This window comes from Elgaria multicarinata, chromosome 4 (assembly GCF_023053635.1).
Source record: "Elgaria multicarinata webbii isolate HBS135686 ecotype San Diego chromosome 4, rElgMul1.1.pri, whole genome shotgun sequence".
NCBI lineage: Eukaryota > Metazoa > Chordata > Lepidosauria > Squamata > Anguidae > Elgaria > Elgaria multicarinata.
In genome coordinates, this window is record NC_086174.1 from 103,739,190 (window position 1) to 103,765,811 (window position 26,622).

Consider the following 26,622-nt stretch of genomic DNA (forward strand, 5'->3'; position numbering starts at 1 on the left):
CTATAAAATAAATCAAACTTTTGCGAGATGCCTGTTTTATTTCCCAGCCTTGTAAAAACAGATCTCTGCCCTGTGAATTTATAACACTAGTATTTATTTTTGACCTTTTGGCTGGTCTTAGACACTCACTAAAATGATTCTGTTGAAAACATGTAATCAACAGTAATTTCAAGAATCTCCACGATCTATTCATAAATATCTAATTTAAAACACACACATTTGTTTATAAAAACTGCTTGGCCTTTTGTAAATTTGCACTGTCAGTGCCATCAGAGATACTAAACCGAATAGATCTTGGGATTGGAGACATATTACTTTAATTTTTTTAGGATTGATAGAATGTATCTCTTTTATGATGTATTTAACTAGCTGTATTCAAATCACAAGCATCAAGATGTGATTGTTACATGTTTCTCATATTTAGTAATAGCAGGGCTCACTAGTGTATTGTGAAAGGGCTAAATTATACCTTGAATAAGTAAATCACATATTGGATGCATTGATTAGCCATAGGGCGCGTTCAGACAACACAATAGTCAATTCTGCCCCCATAGTCCACTCCACGGATGATTATTTGCATGTCGCACTTGGGCAACATGCTAATAAATTGTCTGTGGAGTAGGCTATAAGGGCAGGGTTGGTGAGTCCTCTCCTCCCACTGATTGGTGGCACTGGATTCTCCTTACTGTATCGGGTTGCTGCCATTCTGTGAGAAGGGGGGGAGTGGGGAGAGAAGCTTCCCCGCCTCTGTATTGCTGCAGCAGCAGCACCTGCAGCATGTGTCCCTCTCTGGCTGTTGTAGCCAGAACCGGAGGTGGTGGGGAGGCAGATCTCCTCCCCACTGGTTTGTGCTGCAGCAGCTACAGAGGGACATGTACTGTGGGCAGAGCTGCAGCAACAAGGAGGCAGGGGAGCTTCTCTTCCCCCCTCTCCTTGCTGCTGCCGTGGGTGCTGTGGGCGCCGCTGCAGCAACAAGGAGAGGGGGGAGAGAAGCTCCCCACCTTGTTGTTATAGCGGCGCCCACAAGGCATGTTGTCATGACCCACTCACTTTGGGACTCCTTTTTACCTTTCTCTTTAAAGGATCCCAACCATGAACACAGTTGGTATATGGCTACCCACTCTGTGGATTATTTTTCCTTTCTGTGACCACCTCTGGGCATCACCTTTTACTCTCCCGCTGGTTCTGTGATTCTCTGACCACCTTTTGGTCCCGCAGCAACCAGCTTGGCACTTCGTGCACCTTTTATTCACCTTCTACTTTACTGCTGCCACTATATAAATCAATATCTTACCTCAGATACTTAAAGAATCCAAATGGTGAATTCGTACAGTCCATATGGCGTGATGAAAGCAGTCTTGCATGTTGATGACTCCTCCAACTCCCATTTTCCAAAAGCCCTTGCATAAATCATTGGTTGAAATGATGGTAGCTGATCCCAGCACCTCCAGCATATCGTCCACTCTTGGCATAGGGAATGCATCTGGAATGGTGATTTTATTGGTGGCCTGTAGTCCACACAAAAACATATAGTCCCATCATTTTTGGGAACTAGCACCACTCTGGATGACCTCGGATGACTTTCAAGTCCAGCATCTCTTGCACTTTTTTCCTCATGGTGTCCAGCACTATTACCATTCACCCCGTATGGAGTGCATGTAATGGGTGAGTAATTCCCAGTATCGATGGTATGCTTGTACAAACTCGTCCTTCCAGGCTTGTTGCTGAAACACTTTTCATGTTGCAGTATATTTAAAACAGCCTTCTTTACTGGCTCCTCCACATTGCCATTCCATACGATTTGCTCAAGCTGTCACTTAAAAGATTTAGTACCTACAGACTTTCCCCTTCTGGGAATAAAGACACATGCAGGATTTTAGTTTCCCGAATTCTATATGGCTTTAACATGTTTACATACACAGTTCCATTTTTCCATAAAATGGAAGTGCATGGGAAGACGCGGATTGCAGTGCCCCACCAAGGGATGGCATGATTGGTGGCTCCCCAAGCACTTCCTGGACAAGCTCATTTCCCTTGCCTATAGAGCCCTGCTGGGCAAGACTGTAGGCAGTGGATATAATCAGTGGAGCCCAACAGATGACACTGTTGACTATTTAATCAACTGTTGACTATTGTGTTGTCTGAATCCAGTCTATATATGTCTTAAAGCATAAAGGTCTTTTGGCCACATTGATTCCTACTCCCCTTGCAATATATATGCAGTGATATCATCCCAAAGTAGAGAGGAAGAACATACCAAAATTCCATGCATTAGAACTGACAGATGTGGGGGGATTTTAGAAGCATTCCCATTGTCCAGAAAGCACAGTCCCATTCCTGATCAAAGGGAAGGATGTTGTGGGACAGTATTAACGGTACTATTCTGCAGTTGCCAAGAGGATGATAGCCCATTGTTCTAGGAATGCATATATCATTTAAACGTTAGAATGAAGGGTATCTCCAGTTTTAATCCTGTGAGTGGTTGCTGGGTTTCACCTAGATATAATTTAATAAAAATAGAAAAAGTGTCTGGTTTCTGCAAATTGTATCTGTATGTACTAGGAAGCTGACTACTAGAACATTATCCAGTCATTTTAAAGATCTAACCATTTCTGCAATGGTTAAGTAAGTCTCTGAAATTCTGTGCCTTGTATTTTTAATTTGATTTTAAAAAACAGAACCCTCTGACATTGTCATCGATGATGATGATAATAATTCCATTAGTCACATCAGTCATGGCATCGCATCAATTTTTTTTTTATACAGAAAACCTTCAGAAACTGAGCCTATTAAAATACATCCACACCAGCATCCAGAAAGCAGTCATACTTAAAACATGTTCAATAGTCAGGCAATTTCTGAATTAGTAAAAGACAACATGATTTGGCAAAGCCCTTGATGTTTATCTAGAAAAACCACCACAAGCGAGAAAAGAGATAATAATAATAAAAATGTACCATTTTATTTATAACCCACTTCTCTGTGGCAGGGTGGCTTAACAACCCACATACAACAGTACAACATATAAACACCATTAAAATCATAATTCTAAAATTACAATCAGTACAAATTGTATTGTAAAAATACAGTAACACCATCACTAAAATAGATAAAGCACTTGCCTATAACCCAAAAGCCTGTACAAATAAGTCTTTAGCTCACCCCTGAATGTCAACAGTGTTGGGGACAGATGAATCTCCACTGGAAGGCAGTTCTGCAGCCAGGGTGCCACCACCAAGTAGTGCTCTGTCATGTGTGGTATTCCCCATTGACCATATTCTTCAAGAGTACCACAAGCAAACCCTCTCCAGTTGATTTTAAATCCTGGATTGGTTGGTACTGTAGTTCAGATTCCTTTCTCATTCTATTTTTTTAATTATACACAATGGATATAACTTAGAAGCTACTGTGAAGAATTTGGGATTTCTTATAAGATAAGAGGTTGGGCTGATTCTTTTCTATTCTTTTAGCTAAGGGGGAATAACATCTGGCATGTTATGATTTCAGTGGCACCTAACTCATTTTAAATATTAATTTGGCAGTGTTTTTACAACTTATTAAAATTGTTTAAATTCAGAACAGATCTGAAGTAGTCCTGCAGTAATTGAGCCCCTAACAATGCAGCTTCATTCCTTCCCAATTGTAGTTGTGAGTTCACAGCTGAAATTTAATTGCAGTTAAGATTTAAGTTTTTTTGTCTCATAGACTAATGCAGTAATGATGATGGATGCATTTTCCTTCTGCTTAACCCACATGGAAGACACAATCAATAAACCATCCATATGATAATAAAGTATTTCAGATGCTGAATGAGTTTTTTAGTCTTTTATAGTTGCTTAAAAGACTTTGTGAATTGAAATTGTTATAGAGTTAAGACTATATTATTTTGCCCATCAAGTTGTGGGAGGATGGTGTGGATATGTGGCTAGAAAGATGATCTGGACTTGGCTTTCTGGGCAAGTTCCAGTACTGCTTCCCCTCCCAAGTTCCTGCTGCCTCTCTTTATTTTTTAAAGCAGACAAAGTTTACTACATGCTGAATACAGATTAATTCTGGGCGGTTCAATTTTTGTGAACTGCCCAGAGAGCTTTGGCTATTGGGCGGTATAAAAATGTAATAAATAAATAACACTGCCCTTGACTGCCTGCTTACTTTTAAAAAAATTCTATCTGCTGTTCACTGCTCCAAAACCTTGGATGTGGAGCAGTATACAAATATTGTAAATAAAATAAAGAAAATGGAATGTGGTTAATTTCCTGCACTGATTTATGTTTAATGACCAGAAATTTAATGATTTATGTTTAATGACCAGAAAGACCATTGATGGAGACAATTCTGGAATTGACTCTCTGGCTTAGTTCAGACAACACGATAGTCAATGCATTGTGAAAACTCTACTCAACGTTTGAGCTTTTAGGGGGTACTCCCCACAAGACATGTTCTAACTCCACTGTTTTATGACAATGGGCTACCATGGAGTTGAGTAAAATCCATTGTGAGGTTTTTCTAAAATCACCTTTGAGAAATGTGTTGTCTGAACTGAGCCCCCCCTCCCCTTTGATACAGCCAGGTGGAGTCCTTCTAAGAGTCACTGCTACCTCCATTCTTCTTTTGTTTGGTTTCCTTCTCTTTTTCACTCTGAAAGAAATATGAGTTAGAAACTGGAGAGTAAACCTGTGTTCTACAATTTAAAAAGCAACAACACCAATCCTAACAGATGGAAAGATTTTAGATACATCTTAAGAATAAATCTATATGTAAAAGTCTCAATGTTAATATCAGATATATTTGGAAAGAAGTGGCAGATGAAATCTTAACTCCTAAATAAGCTTGCTACCTGACATTTCTATGAGTCTCTATACACAAGAGCTGGAAGACTGTTTAATCTCAAGTGTGTGCCTGGGAATAAACAGGATGGATCATCTCATAATTGCCTTACATTTGAAAGATCAGTGTAAAATGCTGGGATACTGATCCAGCTTGGTGGTATTTACACTTATTCCTAGGTATTTTGGCAATGATTTCGTGTATCCACCAATACAGCTATTGTAATAGGTGGTTTCCCCTAACTATCTCTATGTGTGAACTAATAGTTAGATCTGCTAGAGCCACAGCTGTTCCCATTCTTGTAATTTCCCCTGTGTTCTATACTTGTGGCAACATTTGTATGTCAGGAAATACCTATGTGTTGGGTATGCTGCCACCTCTGTTGATATGTAACTTTTAATTGTAGATATAAAACGAGTGTTAAATGTAAATTTGCTATTTAGGGTATTACATGGATATGCCCAAGGAAGCAGAGTAGAGAGTGGCATTGATCTGGTTTATTGTTCAACAAATCAACTTTATGTCTATGGAGGGGTAGTGATAACCTTGTATTATGCCAGCACTTCATATTACATTGCTGTTCTGTTGAGAGAATGGATTTACTTGCCTTATTGTAATGTAGCATTTAGTCAGGATTTCACAGATTAAGGTTGGAATCCTAAACTTGGCAATAAATCCTGTTACATTCTCTTAAAATTGTGCAGAGTGCTGCACAAAATGTTAAGCTGGACATGTCCTTGCCATGACAGGTTATATTCGTAAGAGAAATGTTGCACAGAAGAGAAAAGAGAGCTGAAAAGTAAAACTGAGATGTTTAACTTAAAATGTCTGGTGGTCAAGGTGATGACATTTGGACATTGGTAATTGCATTTATTTTTGCAGAGCCTCCTATACAAGTGATTAGCACTTGTACTTTGAAGCAGTCTTTCAGCCATTATAGTTGCTCTCCTATTTGACTTGCTCAAATCATCACTCACTTGGAGTCTTCCGTTCAACTGATATAGTCTTGTCACCAGCACACGATTTTCCTTGAGAAACAAGCAAATATACAGATTATTGATGTCAAAAGTGAATTTTATTTTGTGCTGTCTATCATTTTCAGCTCATCAAAAAAAATTACCTCATCAGAACAAAAGGTCCAAGGTGGGATTTTTATTTTTCTGCTTAAAGACTCCAGACAGTCACTGCACAATCACCCCTATCCTCCTGTTCCTCAGGCCACGAAAGGGTATGCCTACTGAATATAGAGTTTAGGTGCCCGGGTAGTAAGTGATTGAAGGAATACATCAGGAAGATACGTTTGTTGTATTTTGGCAGTATAAACAAGCTTATGCTATTATATTCCAGTTTTATTTATTTATTTCTATATTGCCCAATAGCCAAAGCTCTCTGAGCACTTCACAAAAATTAAAACCATAAGGTACAGCATAAAATATGGAATGTAACCGAAGGCCAGAGTCAATCTGACCCCCCTGCAAGGCGGTCCCGGGACCGAGGACCAACCACCCTAAGGAGCCAGAGGTTTCAGGAATAAATCACACACACACACAACGTAAGGACCAAAGCAAGTTTATTACAAAGTTGCTAATACTAACACGTAAGGCTTTGATCTGAGGTAGCAGCAGCATGCATGATAAGGAAGGGGAAAATGAAAGGGAAGATAGTAAGAAGAAGGAATTAAAAGGTAAGTTACAAAAGGGGAAGGTACAACCATACAATGCTCCATTTAATACTGACAAACAGATAGCCCTCCCTTAGCCATAAAAGCGGCCAGCCTTGTTTTAGGAAAACCAGACCTCTAAAACAAAAACTCTAGCTTACTCCAAGCAACCATCCCTGGCAGCTTTTGATGTTCTTCCTCCAAACCCCAAAGAGAAGACTCCCTCCTCGGCAGGATGCCCCTTTTTATCCCCTTGTGGCTATAAAGCCCCATGACCCCGCTGAACCAACCCCTAACTCAGCTTGACTATTAACACCCCTCCCTTCCTGGAGAGGCTTCGCCCTCTCTCTCACACTGAACCCAATTATCCTAACGACTAGGGAGATAACCTGCAGGTGCGAGGCCCAATGTGACCTTGGAGTCTCTTGAAGTCTTGGCGCCTAGAGTCCCAAACTCCCACCTTCACTTAACATACCAATGTAACTACACAACACATACCAGAACAGTTACACAGCAGAAAGAAGAATACAATTAAAAGCCCATGTACTTAAAGAGCAAGGAGCCAGTACATTTCCATCAGCCCATGTCCTTCACATGGAAGTCTAAAATCACAGTATAAAACCACAACATAAAAGTACTATCAGAGTAAAACTGAGCAGAAATTCAGAGATTTAACGTACAGATTTAAAACAGCAGAGCTAAAGGACTAGGATGGTAAAATGCTAAAATACTGGGAAAATAAAAATGTCTTTACCTGGCACTGGAAGAAGTTTGGGGGTGCTCTTGGATCTAGAACTGTCACTTGAGGCACAGGTGAACTCAGTGGCAAAGAGCACCTTTTATCAGCTTAGGCTGATATACCAGCTGCGCCCATATCTGGACAGAGATAGCCTAGCTACAGTGATCCATGCTCTGATAACCTCTCGTTTGGATTACTGCAATGCGTTATATGTGGGGCTGCCTTTGAAAACGGTCCGGAAGCTTCAGCTGGTACAAAACAGGGCAGCACGCTTACTAACAGGGACTGGCCAACGAGACCACATTACGCCAGTCCTTTTCCAGCTTCATTGGCTGCCAGTCCAGGTCCGGGCCCGATTCAAAGTGCTGGTATTAACATTTAAAGCCCTAAACGGCTTGGGGCCAGGTTATCTGAAGGAACGCCTCCTCCCATATGTACCTGCCCGGACCCTAAGGTCATCCTTCTCTGCGAGCCCCTGCCAAAGGAAGTGAGGCAGGTGACTACCAGGAGGAGGGCCTTCTCTGCTGTGGCACCCCGGCTGTGGAATGAGCTCCCTAAGGAGGTTCGCTTGGCACCTACATTATATGCTTTTAGACGCCAGGTGAAGACCTTTTATTCTCCCAGTATTTTAACAGTCTATAAATAAATTTTAACTTGGTGTTTTAAATTTGTAATTTTGCATTGCTGCTGTTTTTATCTGGTTGAGCTTTTATATTGTATTTTATATTATGGTTTTATACTGTTGTTTTATACTTTGAATGTTTTTAATTTTTGTGAACCGCCCAGAGAGCTCCGGCTATTGGGCGGTATAGAAATGTAATAAATAAATAAATAAATAAATAAATAAAATGCAGGTGCCAGGTGAACCTCTCTAGGGAGCTCATTCCACAGCCAGGGTGCCACAGCAGAAAAGGCCCTTTTCCTGGTAACCACTCACCTCACTTCCTCTGGCAGGGGCTTATGGAGAAGGACCCTAAAATGATCTTAGGGTCCTGGCAGGTACATATGGGAAGAGGCGATCCTTCCCATATAACCTGGCCCCAAGGGAAGGGAAGAGGCAGTAGAAATGTAACTGACTATGGCTCGAAAATGTTTTCTTTTTAGAAAGCTATGAAATAGATATGAATTCAGTGGCATATACAGAACAATGGTAGATAATTCAGATTTTCTGAGCCAGGCCACTGAAATAGTCAGCTTTATCTTTGAGGTTTAATTGATTCCAGATGTGCTAAATGTTTGGACCAAAACAACAACAAAAACCTTCAAAAGAACATTATAATACATGACTTGTTCTTTCAGAAAAGAATAAATTTCTACAAAGGAAGAACGCATGTATGGAGATGAATCTTCATCAACTAGCTTGTTAGCGACATAGGTTAAAGTTTTGTAGTTATCACCTCGGTATTTTTCCTTTTATCTTCTCTATTTTCTCCCCATTTTTTCATTCAAAATTAAATGCATCCTTTCTACTGAATTGTATTTTATCATGCAGTATTTGCTTTTAAAGGTGATATTTTAGAATAGTTAACTAATTGCAAGAATCATACTAATCTTTTGACTGAAATTAATTGAAATGTATAGGAGTAACTGGACAAACTTGCTTTGACACATATTAAAGGATTTTTGTTTTCAAAGTTACATATATACTTCCTTTGTTCCAAGAATGTTTATATTAAATATAAATATTTCCCCCTCAAATTCTCCCCCCCCCCCGATCTGGACGGATGGAATTATGCAGCATGTGACAGGCAGTTCAACCAATAGCATAAAGATTTCTGCTATAGCATAAAGATTTCTGCTATAGCCTTCATTGTGTACAGGGTTGAGAGAGTACCAAAATGCAGGATGAGACATTTATTCTTGCTGTTCAAGAATTTGTTCTTTGTTTCTCTGTCCAAGGAGGATTCGAATTCAAAGCCCAGCACTAGTTCTTGGGATCTTAGCTCCGCTTTTATGAAATAATGCTCCTTTCTATGGCTTCAGACAAATATGTCGTAATCGTATAGCCTGTCCATAATAACTGTATTTAATAGATTTAAAGCATATAAAAGTAATACTGCTATGGGGGAAATAGTTTCTTAATTAGGCTATTATTTTTCTTTGTAGGTACATGATGTTGATTGATGGCAAGAATGAAGTGTATATGATTGACAGAGATGACTCCGTGTTCAATGTATCTAATCTGGAGTTTCCATTTCGAAAAGATCCGCGTGTACACTTAGAAAATACTCTGTTGGATGGGGTAAGAGGCTCCCTCCGTATGTACCATGTGCTTCCTCTTTTGTCCTTTCTTCCTTCCTTTCTTTCTTTCATTTTTTTTTTAGGAATTTCAGCATCTTAGAGGATTGTTGCAATGATAAGTGATGATTATTCATTTATTTGTTGGCCTGTCTTATGAGCTTAGGAAAACATTCATTCAGGGCTCCACAAAAGCACTTGCCAGGTTGCCAGTGGCAACAGATGTCACCCAAGTCACTTCGTACTGGCTTTGTAGAAGACAGAAGCTGTGCAAGATATACCGCAAAAGCACTGCACAAAGTAAATCAAGACTCATCCCTTTTCCTGAGCCTTCGGCCATTTGCAGATGACTCAGGGAAGGGGCAGGATCTTTTCTCTCACTTCCCATTGGGCTTTGGGTAAGCAGAAGACTTTCACTGCTTTCCTTTTCTTGACACCTCCATAGGCATGCATTGTGGAGTTGTGGGAGGGTGGAGGAGGGATCAGTGGTGACCTGAATTTGTGGGCCTCCTGGTTTACAGTAATTAAGCCAAAAAAGGCAGACCAAGCATTGGGCCTGTCCCAGCAACAATCTAAGCCATGGTTAGGCCACTAATGGTTTTGCAGCAAATGATGAGTGAGCATGTTTAAACAATGGTTATGTAGCCGACATGGTTAGGAATGATTCATATGACTTGCTAAGTCATGGTTCACACAACACGCTCACCCATAATGTTTTGCTCAAAATGCTTAACCACCGAGACTTAGCGTGTCTCCTGAACAGGTTCATTGTATCCAGAAAGATCACAATCTTCATAGTGAATATAAAGAAGCCTTGAACTAAAGGAAGGCTAGTTCACAGCGGTGCGCAGTGCCATTGCAGCTAGTCAGTCATGTTCCTATTTGCCTCTTGGGCTCTTCCTCACCACACCTGATTGGCTGATTGCTCATACATTCTCCTCTTCACCCCCACCCCCTTGCCGAGTTAGAGTTGAGCGGAAGGTCTCTTGACTTCCTGTCTCTGAAAGCTGCCTCCAGTAGCCCAGATCACAGCAGCCTGCTCACTGCAAAATCAAACAACAAGGCTAGAGGTGTTGCTGAGTGTGAACAGTTACTACAAAAAGAGAGAGAGAGAGGTGGAGGGTTGCACATGAGGCGTTTCAGAACTATCAGTGGCCCAAAGGCTCTGCAGTGAAGAAACCTGCCTTAACCCATGCTCAGGCCACACACAACAGGAGAGATGTACTTGAAAAAAACAACAGCTGACCATCCAGTGTTCAAATTGGTTAGTGTGTGAATCACTATATTCTCCTTTTTGTCCGCATAGGCAAATGCATCTAATGTGGGAGAGCCCACAACCTCCATAATAGAATCATAGAGTCAAAAAAGAAAATATGCTCACATTTTCAAATTTGAATGCCCATCTTTTGGCATAATGCCTCATTCTGTGAGATGCTCTGCCTTTCCAACAGTCCATAGCGTCAGGCCATTTGTTCAAATAAGTTAACTCTGATATTTCAGGCTGATATTTAGTTTAGTAAAATGAGTCACAATTTACCTTTTGAAATCCCAAATAACCTTCATTTTATGCAGTTCACCACTTGGGAGCAGCATTTAGGTTGATGGACAATAATGAGGAAGGCACTGTGCCCACCCTGTGCCCTTGGTGCTAAGCTGTCATTCTAGCAGATGCTAGATATTTCTTCTTTCAGATTTGCTGTTCCATCTCTTCCCAGGAACTATTGTTCAAGTGCAACATGAAATGTCTTTCTTTCAAGAGTAAAGTGCTTTGTTTCCATCTTGCAAGCCCAGGGAGTAAAGGATTCAGTAGAAGACATAAAATTTGACAGCCATGTGAAAAGCAAGTAGATATTATAATAGACATTGCAGCCATGGAGTAAAAGACTCAACAGTGGCCTCAGGCTTTGGATTCTTTTTCTGTTTTTTTGCTCCGAAATATTGGCTTGAACAAGTATTTTAACACATTGACTATAAAAACAAATGTATTGAAACTAGAATTGGTTCAAAATATATACATACTAGAGTTGCCAAGATTCTCTTTTCAACTTTGCAACTAAAACTATTGCTCAGTTGTTGTGAAAGTTACTTCAGCTATTAAAATCTCTACACAGCAACTCAAGTGGACTACCCAGTGAAAATCTTCTCATTTTTAGTTTCCATAGCAACACAACTGTGATAACAGAAACCCCCAAAGAGGCATTTTTGTTGTTCTCAAAGATTGCCCCAGAGCTCAATAACGTTCCTTATGTTGTGCTTGCTTATTGATTTCATGCTAATGAAAACTATGAGTAGATGTACTACTTTGGTGCTAAATGTGGAGGGAGATGAATTCCCAGCTATACCTTTGTCTCAACACAATGGCCTGGTATGATCCAGGACTTATTTCTTTTCCTTCTATTGGCTCTCCTTGATGATCCTGGTCTACCCATACCTCATGAAAAAATACAGGAATCTCATAAAACAGACTAGAAATGTAGTTGATGTCTCTTTAAGGCACATTGTCCCTGGATCCAAAATATAGGATTCAGTGTTGAAAAGAAGTGTTTATACATCACTAATTGTCTCCCTATAAGAGATCAAACCATTTCCTGAGGCAACTTCAGTGATGACTGTGTCTGTCACTAGATTTTGGTGAAAGTGCCATTTGCCTTCTACAACAAATGCCTATTTTTTTTAATTGTGTGCAACAGCTCTGAAGTGAACTCAGACTTGGATTGGATCTGTTGCAGACATCTCCTCTTTGAATGATCAGATTTAAATCTTAAATAGGTATTCTGTTGCTCGAGTTTGTTATATAATAATAATTAAATATTTATTTATTTATTTATTTATTTCTTACCCGCATCTACTTTTGGATTGAGGTGGAGAACAACATTAATACAACAATACAATATAAATCAAATGCATAAAACTACTTAAGAGAGCATATAAAACCAATACAATATTAAAATAACAATCAGGGCATCTTAAAATTCTTAAGTTTAAAATTCATCTGGGTAGGCCTGCCAGAAGAGACTAGTCTTTATAGTTATTTTAAACTTGGGAAGAGTGTTAGCTTGACAAATCTCTGGCAGGCCATTCCACAGTCTGGGGGCAACAGAAGAAAAGGTCCTTTGGGTAACAGTTGTCAGCCTAGTTTTGGCTGATTGAAGTATGTTCTCCCCAGAGTACTTGAGTCTGGGGCGGATTGTATGGGGAAAGGTGATCCTGCAGGTAACCTGGCCCCAAACCATGTAGGGCTTTAAAGGTAGTAACCAATACTTGATACTTCGCCCAGAAACTGATTGGCAGAGTGGAATGGTTTTAATGTTGGTGTAATATGGTCACCCCTAGATGTACCAGCGACCACCCTGGCTGCCATATTTTGAACTAGTTGAAGTTTCCGAACTAGGTACAAAGGTAGCCCTATGTAGAGTGCATTGCAGAAGGTTGCCCTCGAGGTTGCCAGCACATGCACTACCATCTTTAGGTCTTCCAACTCTAGGAAAGGGTGCAGCTGGTGTAATAGTTGAAGTTGATATTAGGCACTCCTGGCCGTCACATCTATCTTGGCTGTTATTTGGAGTGACGGATCCAGGAGCACCACCAAGCTGCGAATGCAGTCTTTCAGAGGGAGTGTAACCCCATCCAGAAATGGTTGACACACCTCCAAACCCAGGTTAGGGCCCTTGACAGTAAGCACTTCTGTCTTGCCTGGTTTCATTTTCAGTTTGTTTTTCCTCATCTAGCCCATCACCACCTCCAAGCATTCATTCAGAGGAGACACACTATCCTTAGCTGACACTATTATTGAAAGCATAGAGAAATATATTTGAGTGCCATCAGCATACTGATAGCACCTCACTCCATGCCTCCAAATGATCTCTCCCAGCCGTTTCATGTAGATGTAAACAGAATTGGGGTTAGAGTGGCACCTTGTGGTACGCCATACAACAGCTCCTTTTTTGAGGAGCAGCTATCCCATAGATGGTATCGAAAGCCACTGAGAGGTCCAACAGTACCAGCAGGGATACACCCCTTGTCAATACTCATGTAAAGATCATCAACTAAGGTGACCATAGTGGTCTCAACTCTGTATTCTGCTCTGACGCCGGTTTGAAATTGGAAACCACCAAGTCCAGTAGAATTCTTGGTCTTATAGTGTGCTCGTAGGGTTCCAGCAAATAAGAGCACATTCATATTATCCAAATAAATCCAAACAATCCTGGCCGCCTCCGCCTCGTCTGTTGCTAAGTGCCCGCTGAGACATCGTGTTGCTCCAGCCACAATTAAGCTTCCCGGAGAGGTGGGGTGGAAGTGGTGTCCTGGGCAAACTGCTCTCGTCCTCCTCCTCCTTTCAGGTGTCAGCAGTCTCAGTGGGAGCATTGCTGCTGCTTAGCTGGGTTCCCAGCTGCACTTCAGCTTCCCAGAGGGGCAGGGTAGAGGTGGCGTCCTGGGCAAACCGCTGTTGCGCTCCTTCTCCCTGCAGTCATCAGCAGTCTCACCGGGAGCGTTGCTGCTTATGTATGCTAGTGGTTGTCTCACAAACCCAGTTTGGACAATTAACCAACCCACACTTTAATTGTGGGTTGTTTGGGAGTGCAGAGGAGTGAGTAAGTGTATTGGCTCCTGTCTGCTTGCCTGCTTCCATTTGCTAAATAACTCAGGGATGCCCTATTCCTAGGTGGTTCTCTGTGACGTGCAAACCTGGAACTCCAGAGGGCATTGAGGGAAAAACAACCCAGAGTTTTAATTTAAGGACAAACCATCTCTGGGTTGTTCCTCCCCCAACAATTCGAGGTTTGCACATCCCTGGTTTGTTGAGCAGTGTGGAAGCACTGTTTTTTCCACTGCATTGGTGCTATTAACCAAGAAAACCTCAGCACCCTGGGAGTCCACTGTTCATGTAAAAGTGTAAGGACCACGTGGTCTTATGATATTTTTCAGGCTTCACTGATACAGTACCATGCATGCATTTAATTTACCTGCTGCAGCCCTGTTCTCTTCCCACCTGTCCATATCAGTTGCCCTATTGATTTGGCTTTTAGGCAAATGTCCCCCAAAACCCACAAAAGCAACGTAAGAGGAAAAATGAACCTATGCTGAAAAACTGAAACACCGCTCAGTGTAAAATAATGTTTTAAATAAAGTTAGTTGATGCACTGTTGGCAACTTTTTGCATCAATATTAAGACATAATTTTGCTTCTCTTCTTAAGGAAATGATCATCGACAAGGTAAACGGCCAGGTTGTTCCTCGGTACTTGATATACGACATAGTTAAATTCAGTGTAAGTATGTTTATGTTTGAATTAATATGGTTTGGTGTATTTAATAACGAACAAGAGCAGTATTACTAGACAGCAAAGGATATATATCTAAGATCAATTCATATATCGCACTTGCGAAGTGACACTAAAACATATAAGGTGGTCCATTGTTCAAGGATGCAGAGTGTGTTGAACACATCTGTGGATTTTTTATTGTGACTTGAAAATGGTGAGCGCCACTGTGCTCTCCTTATAGTTAGCTCAGTTTTTCTGAGCTATATTGCAGAAAAAGACTCATTTTGTAAAACCCTTGTGAAGGAGGCTGGTGGGAAGGGCTTGCAGCAGCAGAGTAGGCCTCATTTTTTAAGGGCTGGGGGTTTGGGTCCATTGCTTACAGGGAGCCTGGAAAAGCAGTGGGTGCTGCTTGCGCAATGGAATCGGTGGGGCTGGCTGTGTACTGAACGAAACTGTTTCTGCTCTAGGGCAATTGGAGAGGCAGCTTTGCATTTTTACTGTTTCCAACTTTAAAGAAGCCAATAGGATGAGAGCCCACAGTATACCCTTTTGAACAAAGCAGGATTACATATCCAGCAGTGATAATAAAATAAAATAAAGCTTCCTGAAATTGGCAAAGCAACGCTGTATAGCACAGAGCCGCTGAAGACATAACTCCAAAATAGATTAATACTGGCCCCTTTCCTCAAATCAGTTTTAAAAAATGCTGTGGATGTATAACAGGGAATTCAAGACTTTGGTAGCCATATTGCACAAAGCAGTTGTAATTAGGTTTGACAACTTTTGTGATGGTATGGTTATGCTGCTTTTAACAGCTGTATGACAAGCAGAAATTTAGCAGTTGTCCCAAGTATGAATAACCCAATAATGTATCTTTTTTTAACTGTAGTAAGGACTATTCATGCAAGGTACTAGAAATCAACATCTAAGCCAGGGATAGGAATGCTTCATCGCTCACCATTGGCTAGGCTGGTAGGGCTGATGGGAATTGCAGTCCAACAATATCTAGAGGGCCAAATGTTCCCCACTCCTAATCTAAGCCAACAAAACTTGAGTGATTAAAAATAGTATAGGACTTGATAAAATGTGTAGAATTGACTGCTTATCAGAAATCAAACAGAAGTTTCCATGTGCAGCATGAAGATCCTTACTTGTTGCTGGTTCATTCATCTTTTTCGTTGAGCTTTTGAAAGAGACAAACATAAATTTGTATTTGTATTTATCCATAGCAGTGAATACATATGAAATGCATATATGTGAAAATGTAACTTATTAGCAATTATAAATAGGCTTCAATAAAAGCGGACCAGATATCCAAATAAGTATCCATTTGAAGGTGGCATTTCTGTGCCACCTGTTCAAATGTTGACAGCATTGTAAGGTCCTCAGTTCATTGTATTATAGGTTGAGAGTGTTTATCCTTCCAATGTTATAATATCAGTCATTTAGCTGTCAAGGGAGAATCCATTTATGTTGACCCTTCGTTAATTTCCATGAAGTAGGTAAATAATTTAAAAGAGAGTGTACATCAGCAAATATTAAAGACTGTTCCAGTACAAAATGTACCTGTATAATAACCTCCTTTGAAAAAGAAGCAGCTGCTAGACATTGCCAAACAATGTTTAAAATAACCATTTGCTGCATTGCACTGCCAGCAATTAACTGAATTAGACAATCCCTTATTAAAGAAATGTTGCAGTATCCAAAAGAGTCAAAACAAAAGTTTTTGCTGAATAAGACGCAGCCTGATCCATAGATGTGACAGATATAGATGCCAAATTGATAATCCGCTGATTAGACAAAATGGGACAGTCCAATTCCCTATTCCATTCTTGCTTGAAACCTTAATAAGTGCTTCCAATAATCAAGGGGACCCTGATGCTATAAAAGCCGCTGGGCCAAACCTAAATACTAACAAATGCTACAATTGCAAGTATTGTCATTCAGCCATAGCTGGCAAATCATATTTAGCACTAAAGATTTGGTACAAAAATATTAATCATCAGCACTCACCAGTTGATCTAAAGTAAAAATCGCCCTATCTGTCCATGTCCGCCACAAAAACAGTTTCTTATCAATGTTTAGATCTGGATTGCCCCCAAAAGTCAATTTAGCATGATAAAATTAATCAAAGTATAAGTGCCGTGACATTATATGCCACATATCTCTAACTATAGAAACTGTGGGAGGAACCCTGTGATTTCTTGTATGTTTAGAGTCTAATGCCACGTATTTAGAGAGAGGAGCCCTGTGATTTCTTGTATGTTTAGAGCCTAATGCCATCTATTTAGACAGAGGAGCCAGATAAGAAGGTTCCAAAACTAACCAAGGTGGGAGATCCAATGCATGTGGGAAAGACCAAAGTTCAGTGTGAGTCACCAGATAAGCACAATGGTATAAGGCAAGATCCAGAAAACCAAACCCACCTTCTTTAATTGGAATTTGCGTCCTTTTCAAAGATAATCTTGGTGGAGAGGACAGCCCCCCTCCCCGCCCCAAATGAAACAAAGCATTGGTTTTCTGAAAAGATTTGCGAGGTATTGATTGGCTTATGTATCTTGGTTTGTTTGGGAGCAATAAACTAAGATTCCAGGTTTTGCTATCATGATAAGCTATCCCTTCCTCGTTTGTTGTACCTGCTCGTCTGAAGGGTGGGGTCAAGTGGGAGTGAACAAGCTGCGTGCACCAACGAATTGCTCTCTCACAGTAATCCAGGATAAGACAGGAATTGTTATCATGTGTGAACATGGCCAGTTTAATATTTTGTATAAACATCATGGTATAATTGATTTTCATGCTATTATAGATAATGTTGACTCACATAATTCCATTTATAATATTGTAAACTTTTATTATTTTTAGTAGAAGCATGCCGTTTTCTATTTTTTTTAAAAGTAAAAAATAAACCCAATCAGTAAGTGAAACATTTCCTGGCATTCATGGGGAAACTTCTCATGCTGAATTTCTTTGAGTCATGCAGTTCCCCAAAGGCAAAAGAGCCCTGTGAAAAAGAAAAGTGGCAACCTTCATAGAATAGTAGTGGACATACTAGTTGGGGTGAAAAATCACAATTTTCTACTGACATTGTACTACTAAAACTTCCTTTTGAACAACAGACGATGTCACACCTTGCAAGGACGCAAACCAGGATGGGGAGGGACCATGGCTCAGTGGTCGAGCACCTGCTTTGCATGCAGAAGGTCCCAGGTTCAATCCCCGGCATCTCCAGGTGAGGCTAGGAAGGAATCCTGCCTGAAACCCTGGAGAGCTGCTGCCAGTCAGTGTCAATAATACTGGGCTAGATGGCCCAATGATCTGACTCCGTATACGGCAGCTTCCTATGTTCCATGATCTGAAACCATATGTAGACTGTGATTTCAGATTTTGGCTTGTCCCAAACCTGGTAACCATAGTTTTCTGATACAGATAGGATAGGAAACTATGGTTAATTATCCCAGGGAGTTTTTAATTGTGGCGTACTGAGAGGGGAAAGGGTAACGTGAGGATGGGGTGTGCTTGCAAGGCTTGTCTGTAGCTTGGCCTAATAAGCTGAGATATGTTCCATGTAAACCTGGTCAATGTATTCGCCCTCATTCTGTTTGTTTTTCTCATTGGAGTATATTGCTGTTCCCCTCTTTCCTGTGTAGTTATTTTACAATTCGGTAAATTATTATTTTTTTATTAATGGGTTGTTTGCTTTTTCATGTATTGCTGAGGCAGAATATTCTTGAAGTTTGATAGGTTGTTTGTTTTAGGAAGAAAGAGACCTATGCTGTAAGGGGTGGACTTCAATCATCAGTGAACCATATTAGCCCTGTTTGTGACTAGTAATGCTTGAAGTCAAAATACTTTTAGGTTGCTTTGAATGCAGAGGAAATCTGTAAAGGGAATTTACTAAGCAGCATTGTGCTTCCAGTTCAAGGACGGTTCCAGACAATATGTTATCAGCAGAAGCAGAAGCAAGGCTTTATCTGAAAAAGGCCATTAAGAGTAGCCAAAGCTGTACAGATTTTAAAAAAGCCAACAAACTGTCTTTATGCTAATTATAGAAGTTTAATTACAAAAATATTTTAGCTGGATTGTTTGACTTGGCAAGAAGGAACATAGTTTTATCAGAGTTATGAAGTACTGAACAGCTAAAATCAATGGGACATGATGACTTGTTGTAGGGATGAGTTGGTGTCATTGTTTCAGTGAACGTGCAGTGCTAGTTGCTGGTACCCATGGTAGAATGAAACTAATAAGAACATTTATTTTTATTTTTATTGCATTCAGCTATGTGCAACCTTATATTGCTTAGATTTCCTATAACTACTATAAGTTTACTTTGTAAGATCAGCCTCTAATGTGTATTATTAGAGAGCAAGAGTGGGTTTTAGTTTTTGTTCCTTCTGTAGGTGATGAGCTGAAAATAACAAAGTAGTAGATGGAGAAATGGAAAAGGATGTTGAATGGTTTTTTTTCTATTCACTATATATCTCAGCTTTAAAAAAGGTTAACCTCTGAACTGAGTGCAACATAAACTAGTTATTTGCCTTCTTGTTTAGAAAACTATGGTAGTCTTTATATTAAAAGCATAGGTGTATAATCAAAATATTGACTTCTTTGTAGGTTTGTTCCATTTCACTCCATGTAGGTTTTACCCTTTCCTCTCTACTCTCCTTCAGGTACATTCCTTTGGACTGCTTCACAGTCTTTAATGTGTGCATGGAAAATGTTTTTTGGGTGTGAATTAATAAGTGTGTGTATGAATAGCATAGAGCCTTCCTGGAAGGGAAGGGGTGGAAGGATGGTGGAGGGCCAGAGTGACCTTCTTCTTGCTTTTGTGGCAAGAGGAGAATTTAGAATTTTAAGATGCATTTTAATAATGTGCTGCTTTTAATAATGTATTAGTTTTATATGTTTTCGTCAACTATATATATTTTATGGAGTTTGCATTTGTGTTGTACCCTGCCTCGATCCACAGGGAGAGGCGGGTAACAAACAAATATATTATTATCATTATATTACTAAGTTATTTATTTAGATTTTTTTAAAAAAAGTTTTAAAATATCCTTTTATGGAGGGTCTTATTTATTTATTTATTTATTACATTTTTATACCGCCCAATAGCCAAAGCTCTCTGGGCTGTTCAGAAACCGTCTTTGCTATCAATGTATTATTCTGTTATATGTTTTAAAAAAATAAGAAGCAGGGCGGGGGAGAGAATCAAAGCTAGAGAAATCCAGCATTTGGTGGTTGGGGTGAGGGGAACAACTATTACCACATTGTGAGAGTTTGTAAATGCACCAAGAGAGGAAGTGAAGTGTAATGTTCCAATTGATATTATATATTTTTTATCAGTCATGTTCTGGCCAAATGCAAATTGGATGGTTTAGATATTAAATAATGGGAAGAAATGTAATTGCTTGTGCTTAGCAGGAGGTCAGACAAGTTAATCTGGTGCATCCTAGCCTCAAAATCAAAGTCAGACTCGATAATTAAGTCACTATGTGATGAATTAATATACCTATTTCCTATCCATATTCATTTCTACAATAGGCATTTTAGAAGATTCATTTGATTCCTTCATTCTCAAGAAGAGCTTCGAAGTCTGAAATCAAAGCATCTGAATATAGATACTGTTAGGAAAAGGCTTGTATGGAAAGGAATTAATGATCTGCCTTAAATTGAATTAAAATATTTCTCCGTTCTAGGCTTATATGTACTATAACTGGTAGAAACTCTCCTAGGCCTCGGGCAGAGATCTTTTTATAGCCCGCAACCTGAGCATCTTTAAGTGGAGATGCAAGGGTTTGAATCTGGGATTTTATATTTACCATACAAACTATGTCCTTACCCCTAACTTTGATTGTCCCCCCCCCCCCCCAAATGTTCAGCAGTTTGTGCTCCATCTCTCTGCAAGAGGGATTCTTGTGGGATTTTTCAGGGAGTACATGAGTTAAGCCTTTAACTTTAATGTGTCAAGCATGGCAATTACCCACTTGCTACCTCCATTCTGATCTCCACTTTAACACTGGAACAGTCAATGCACTTACAAAGCCTGTTAACAAGAGTCACTCTCATACTAATGTATCTGGTGCCCTGCAGTAACTACACTTTTAACTCTTGGATATGCAGTTATTCTACATTTGAGTAGTTTTTCTGATCAATTTCATTTATTATGAATACCAAAAATGGTTTCCTTTTAACCATTCAGTTTCCCCCACCTTTCCTTTTGCTTTAGTACAACATGCTGCCTGTGTGATCTGCTAGATTATGGATGCAGTTAGTGGAACTACTCAATCCCATTCTGATCTAGTCTTTTAGGGTGTCTGGTTTCTCATTCCTTAACCTTGTTAAGGGGGCCTTCGCTCAGTTTTCTTGTAATGTAAACAGAGAATTGTCTCCTAACATAAACCGATACAGCCTAGCTGCCACTATGCCATAAACATCAATAAACCTACCAGTAATAGTGCTGAAGAATGTGATTTCCCTGTATTTCGTAATCTCTCAAAAGACTTTGTTGCTGGGCACTCCTCTAGATGTTCTAAGAATATTTGTGTTCTAGCTGTGCTATATACTTTCGTTTTAAAGTTGTATATCCAGAGTCACTTAGCACAAATTAGTTATCACAAGCAAAGTAGTCAGAGCCAGAGACTGGATTCCAGAAGGCTATTTTAGGCTTGCCCTTGGGATTGGGCATGGTTAATGGGAACTTTTTAAAACAGCATCTCTCCTCCCAACCTGCCCCCCATATGATCACAAACTGCTTTTGAAAGTCATCTCAGTTTCAATAGAGGTTTGATGTATGATATGGGAAGATCCTTTGGATCCCAGTCCATAGAAGGGTATCTACAAAAAAGAGAAGCCTTTCATTACAAGCTTGTTGGTGGAGATGGGCATTCTACTCTGTACAGACTGCACTGGAATACCAGAACCAGGAGGGTAGTAGGTATTCTGCATTAATGAATCTAGCATAAAAAGATGAGATATTGTGTATATGCTGTAAATCAGTGGTTTCCAATTAGCTAAGTACTGCAGACCCCTTGTTTTTCAAATGCCAAGCCAAGGACCCCTACTTTTGAAAAAAAATATCTCTGTGGTAGTTACCTGTGTGAAGCAATTTTTTGGAGAAAATAAGAGGTAGCCCCTAATAAGCAAAGGATTTTAGGCATACTAAAAAACAGACCATAAAATTTGTGATATTTGTGATATTATCACACAAAAATGACAATGATTTAGTTAGGAATATAAAGACAAATTTAATTTTACTAATGTCTAGTTTACAATTGAAAAAATTATGATATGTCTAGCAGCTACTAAACCTAAATGTGATGGGAGAAATCATGCCTCTTTTTGTTCTGAACAATCCCTTCCACATCCGGTTCAATATTTCCTACTTTTAATCTCAAATCTGGGTCAACATCGAGCCGATTTCTATGCTTGTTCTTCATATAACAAAATGTTGAAAATGTTTGTTCACAAAGATATGTGGAACAAAAGGGAACTAGATGTTTCAAAGCTTTTTCACCTAACTTCTTATAATCAGGAAAAACTGTCACCCAGAATTGGTCCAGTCTATATTCTATGAAAAATGATTTCAGTGAATCATCACAAGTCACGTCAACAAGTGCATCTTGCTCTTCCGCAGATAGAGTTGTTAGTTTTACATCACCACATTCAAAAGGATTCCTTATCCATGAGTTTTCAGGATTAGGTGCAGGAAAGTAATCTCTGAAGCTAGTTGCCGGTGCTCAGTGAAGTTATATTTTACTTCTGGTAGGAATTCGTTGTCAGTGGACTCCAGAAATGAATGGTGAATATGTGAATGGTGCCACGGACCCCCTGGGTGGGTTACGTGGACCCCCTGGGGTCCGCGGACCACCAATTGGGAATCACTGCTGTAAATTATTGCCAGATCACAATGAGCACACAGCTATTACAAAACGAAGTGCATGCATTTTCTGTTTATTCCTTGGCGAATATTGGCATTGTTCCGTGGAAATCTCTGTGTTGTCTTAATGGCTTAATTGGCAGAAAATATTTTTTAAAAAAACATTCTTGGCTTTGGTGAAATTGTCCCTAGATTCCCGTTATACATATATGCCATTGGTCTGGTATTGTCTATCTTCAAAATGCACCGTGCTTGCGGGAATAATAAATTAAACATTTTGGCAGGAAAGGTTTTTCCAAGCACTTTGTTAGTAGACAAGTTAAAATAATTGTTCACATCTCATATTGGCAATGGAGCAGGGGATGGAGAAACTGAGTCTGAATTCATCTCTATTGGGAGAGTCCCAAGAGAAATACAATGTCCAGAATGCCTGTTAAAAGATTGGCTGGAGATCACCTGAGTGCTTATAGACATGGACTGAGGCTTATTTATTTATTTATTTATTTAAGTATTTTTATGCCGCCATTCAGCCAAAAAAGGCTCTCATGGCGGCTTACAAAAGTATTTCTTGACAGTCCCTGCCCACAGGCTTACAATCTAAAAGACATGACACAAAAGGAAAGGGGATTGGGAGGGAGGAGGAGGAGGGGGAAAAGGAAAGCAAATTCAGGCACTACAATCTTAGTTGGAAAAGTTCAGCAGTTACAGGGGACAGCAGGCTTTTACTTGCTTCTTGAAATTTGCTCGTGGGAGATGGTTGCACTGCTTTAGTCCAAGGTAGAGTTTTTTTGCTATGCATGCCTGACAACTAGGTAGCACAGACACAAAGCAGTCAGCATCAGTACTCATGAAATTCCAAACTAAAGGAAGGGAATGGGGAATTCGTTTCAGGAAGAGTGAGTGATTACATCCCTCTGAGGTTGGCTCTCTGGTTTGCAGGGAGCCCTCATTACAATCAATGTGATAGGCTTCATTGTAGATTTGTTTGTCACCATTAAAATTGTATTACCTGAACTATGGCTAACAAAAATGCTGGATGAAATGGAAAAATAGATTGAGTTAGAGTGAAGAAGAAATAGCAGATATGTAATACTGTCATAACATGCTGGAATCAGAATTGTAAATGATTCCAATTGTGGAGGCTTTTTTTAAAAAAAACAACAACAACATGAGTTTGAAATAAAATTTAAGAATAGCAAACCCACACTTCACTACGTGAGCAAGGGTTTGAGCCTTTCCAGTTTGCTACTTCTATGTATTAATAAAGTGAAAAGCATTGTATTTTTGCATCCAGATATAAAACATTATATAGGAAATGACTCTTTTTGTAACATTGTCATATTAGTACTCCCACTGGACAGCTCAGGGTCTAGGAGGGTTTTTGTTTGTTTGTTTACAAGGGTTGCGATAGCCGTTGTGGAGTATATAGAAACTTCCTCTGCAAAAGCAAATTGTTGTAATACTATTTTGTTTCTCTCTTGCACATTTCACTGAGCTTTGCTATTAATGTTGCAGCATGACTAAGCAAATAATTGTTTGGCTGGCTCATGCATTATTTATGAAGCTACTGTAGGTTTGTGTCATGTTCAAAAGATGCTCCTAATTGGATTCTAATAATTTTTTAAAATAGTTTAAACTGGGCTTCAGTTTTGCAATCACTTCCATAATTACTATTTGGCGTGGGTATTTCATTGCGTACATTTTTACCACTTTAAGTTTGTGGTTAAATGAGCACATTTTATTATCTTGCAGTATTTATGAACTTCACAAATCATCCTTTATGGTAATACTTGTTCAGATGCAGGATATACTGTTTGATATTCTGCGAACTAATGTTTAGAACAACAATGATTTTTTTTCTTTTTTAACATGCAAAATACATTTTCCTTTACTTTTTTTTGCTGAACCGGTTAGAACTGGCCTTTACAGTTTCCAGCATATTTTTCATATTCTATCTAACTTTGCATGAAATTACGTAAGATTACTTTTTTGAAATTTGATAGAAAGCTACCTCCTAAGACAGAGGTCCCCAACCTTTTTGGACTCATAGGCATATTTGGGAATTTAAGATACTCCTGTGGATACCACCACAAAATGCCTAATTAGTGGATCTCCTTGGGCATATATGTGTCGTATTTATGTATCTTAGGCTGCATCTTATTCAGCAAAAATGTTTGTTTCATGTCTATTGAGCACTGCAACATCTCTTTAATAAAGGAATGTCTAATTCAGCTAATTGATGGCAGTACAATGCAGCTAATGCTTTTTTAAAAGACATGTTTTCACAGTGTCCAGTAGTTGCTTATTCAGGGCTGGCGGGAGGTTATTACACAGATAAATGCTTTACTGGAACAGTCTTTAATATTCACTGATGTAGATGCTCTTTGACATTATTTACCTGCTTCATGGAAATTAATTAGCCGATAAGGAGGGGACCCCAAATAACGAAGGAACAAAAAATCCAAAGGGCAAGGGGTGGAACCTGGAGTATGTCCAAAAAGATTTATTGTAGCCTACAGTTTTCGGACTGTATAGAGTCCTTTATCAGGGCACTTCGTACAACAATATGAGCTCACTTCTCTCCTTTTTGCTAAGGAGAGGAGTGAGCTCATATTGTTGTATGAAGTGCCCTGATGAAGGACTCTACACAGTCCGAAAAGCGTAGCCTACAATAAATCTTTCTGGACATACTCCAGGTTCCGCCCCTTGCCCTTCAGCTTTCATGGAAATTAATGATCGGTCAACATTAATGGATTCTCTTCGCCCGTTGGACAGCTAAAATACTGCTACAACAATATTGCAAGTATAAACACCTCCTATAATGTGATGGATTGAGGATCTTACAAGACTTTCAACATTGAATAGGTGGCATATAGATGCCACCTTCAAATGGATACTTATTTGGATATTTGATCCATTTTTGTTTAAGTTGATGTGTAATTGCTAGAAAGTTGTATGTATTTCATGCAAATCCATGTTTATATATTTAAAAACAGAAAAAATAATTAAGATTTTTTTAAAAATAGTTGGTGCACGTGGGCACCACCTTGGGAACCTCTTCATGGGTGCCCGTGGGCATTGGGTACCCCTGCCCTAAGATCTTTGAATCTTTAAGATTGTTTTTTGTTTCTGTAGTGATAATTTCAGCCATTTCTAATTATTCTTCAAAATTATGCAGCAAGAATAATCTTTGGGCTTTGGAGCGGATGGGTTTTTAGGATCCTTCTGATTCTTATTCTATGAAAATTTGGACAGAGATAGAGACCAGATTTGTAAACCAGGTCTAAGCAGAGTAGTTTCAGCTTATGATGGAAGTTGAGACCATTATGATTACATTTATTTTCTCAGTAGAAATATAGAATATCAGTATCTTAGGCTTGAGTTACCAAAGGTTCAACTTACATTTTGGCAAGGAATGATGGTGGAGTCTGAGGCTGGCTGACTTATTGTGATGCCCAGGGAGGTTCTACACTGGGTGTGAAGTTTTACACAGATTTCAAGGAGGCATTCTCAGTGAGGGATGAGAGAACTTGTTCGATGTCTGCTTGGATAAGGAAAGCAAATACCTGGGACCAGTGTGGTAAGAAGAGGACAAGTAAGGAATGAGAGCATGGGGATGATGGGAAATTAGGAATTAAAGCCAGCTTTCTGTAATGGACAAAGATGGGGAAACAGAATGCTGAACTAGATAGGTCTTCAGTGTGCTCCAAAGGGGCACTTCTTTTGTTCTTATTCTGAACACCCTCACCAAATTACAATTCCTAGAATGGGGAGGGGGGTATAGAAATGTTATAGAATTGATAAAAACATGGCTGATAACTAAAAAACATGTCCTTTCAAAAGTGTCACCCTACTTTTCCCTTTCCAAGGTATTATATTTCAGTGTAGTGCATTAATCATTCTCAGCAGCACACTAGTATCAAAGTCTGACTTCTTAGATCTGCGGAGGTGATCAAACGAAATCTAATAGCTCTGGTTGCAAATATAAAGGGCTGTATTTGAAGAGGCTTTGTAGCCTCT

General features: G+C 39.5%; 1 protein-coding gene across 1 annotated transcript in view; it reads left to right on the top strand.

Annotated features, from left to right (window-relative positions):
• The window catches only part of RNGTT (RNA guanylyltransferase and 5'-phosphatase), a 166,395-nt gene that overhangs the window by 38,189 nt on the left and 101,584 nt on the right, over positions 1-26,622 (top strand). Inside the window, exons 9-10 of the mRNA XM_063124890.1 lie at positions 9,333-9,468; positions 14,661-14,732. Of these exons, the coding sequence (XP_062980960.1) occupies positions 9,333-9,468; positions 14,661-14,732 (208 nt within the window). The remainder of the gene's footprint in view (positions 1-9,332; positions 9,469-14,660; positions 14,733-26,622) is intronic.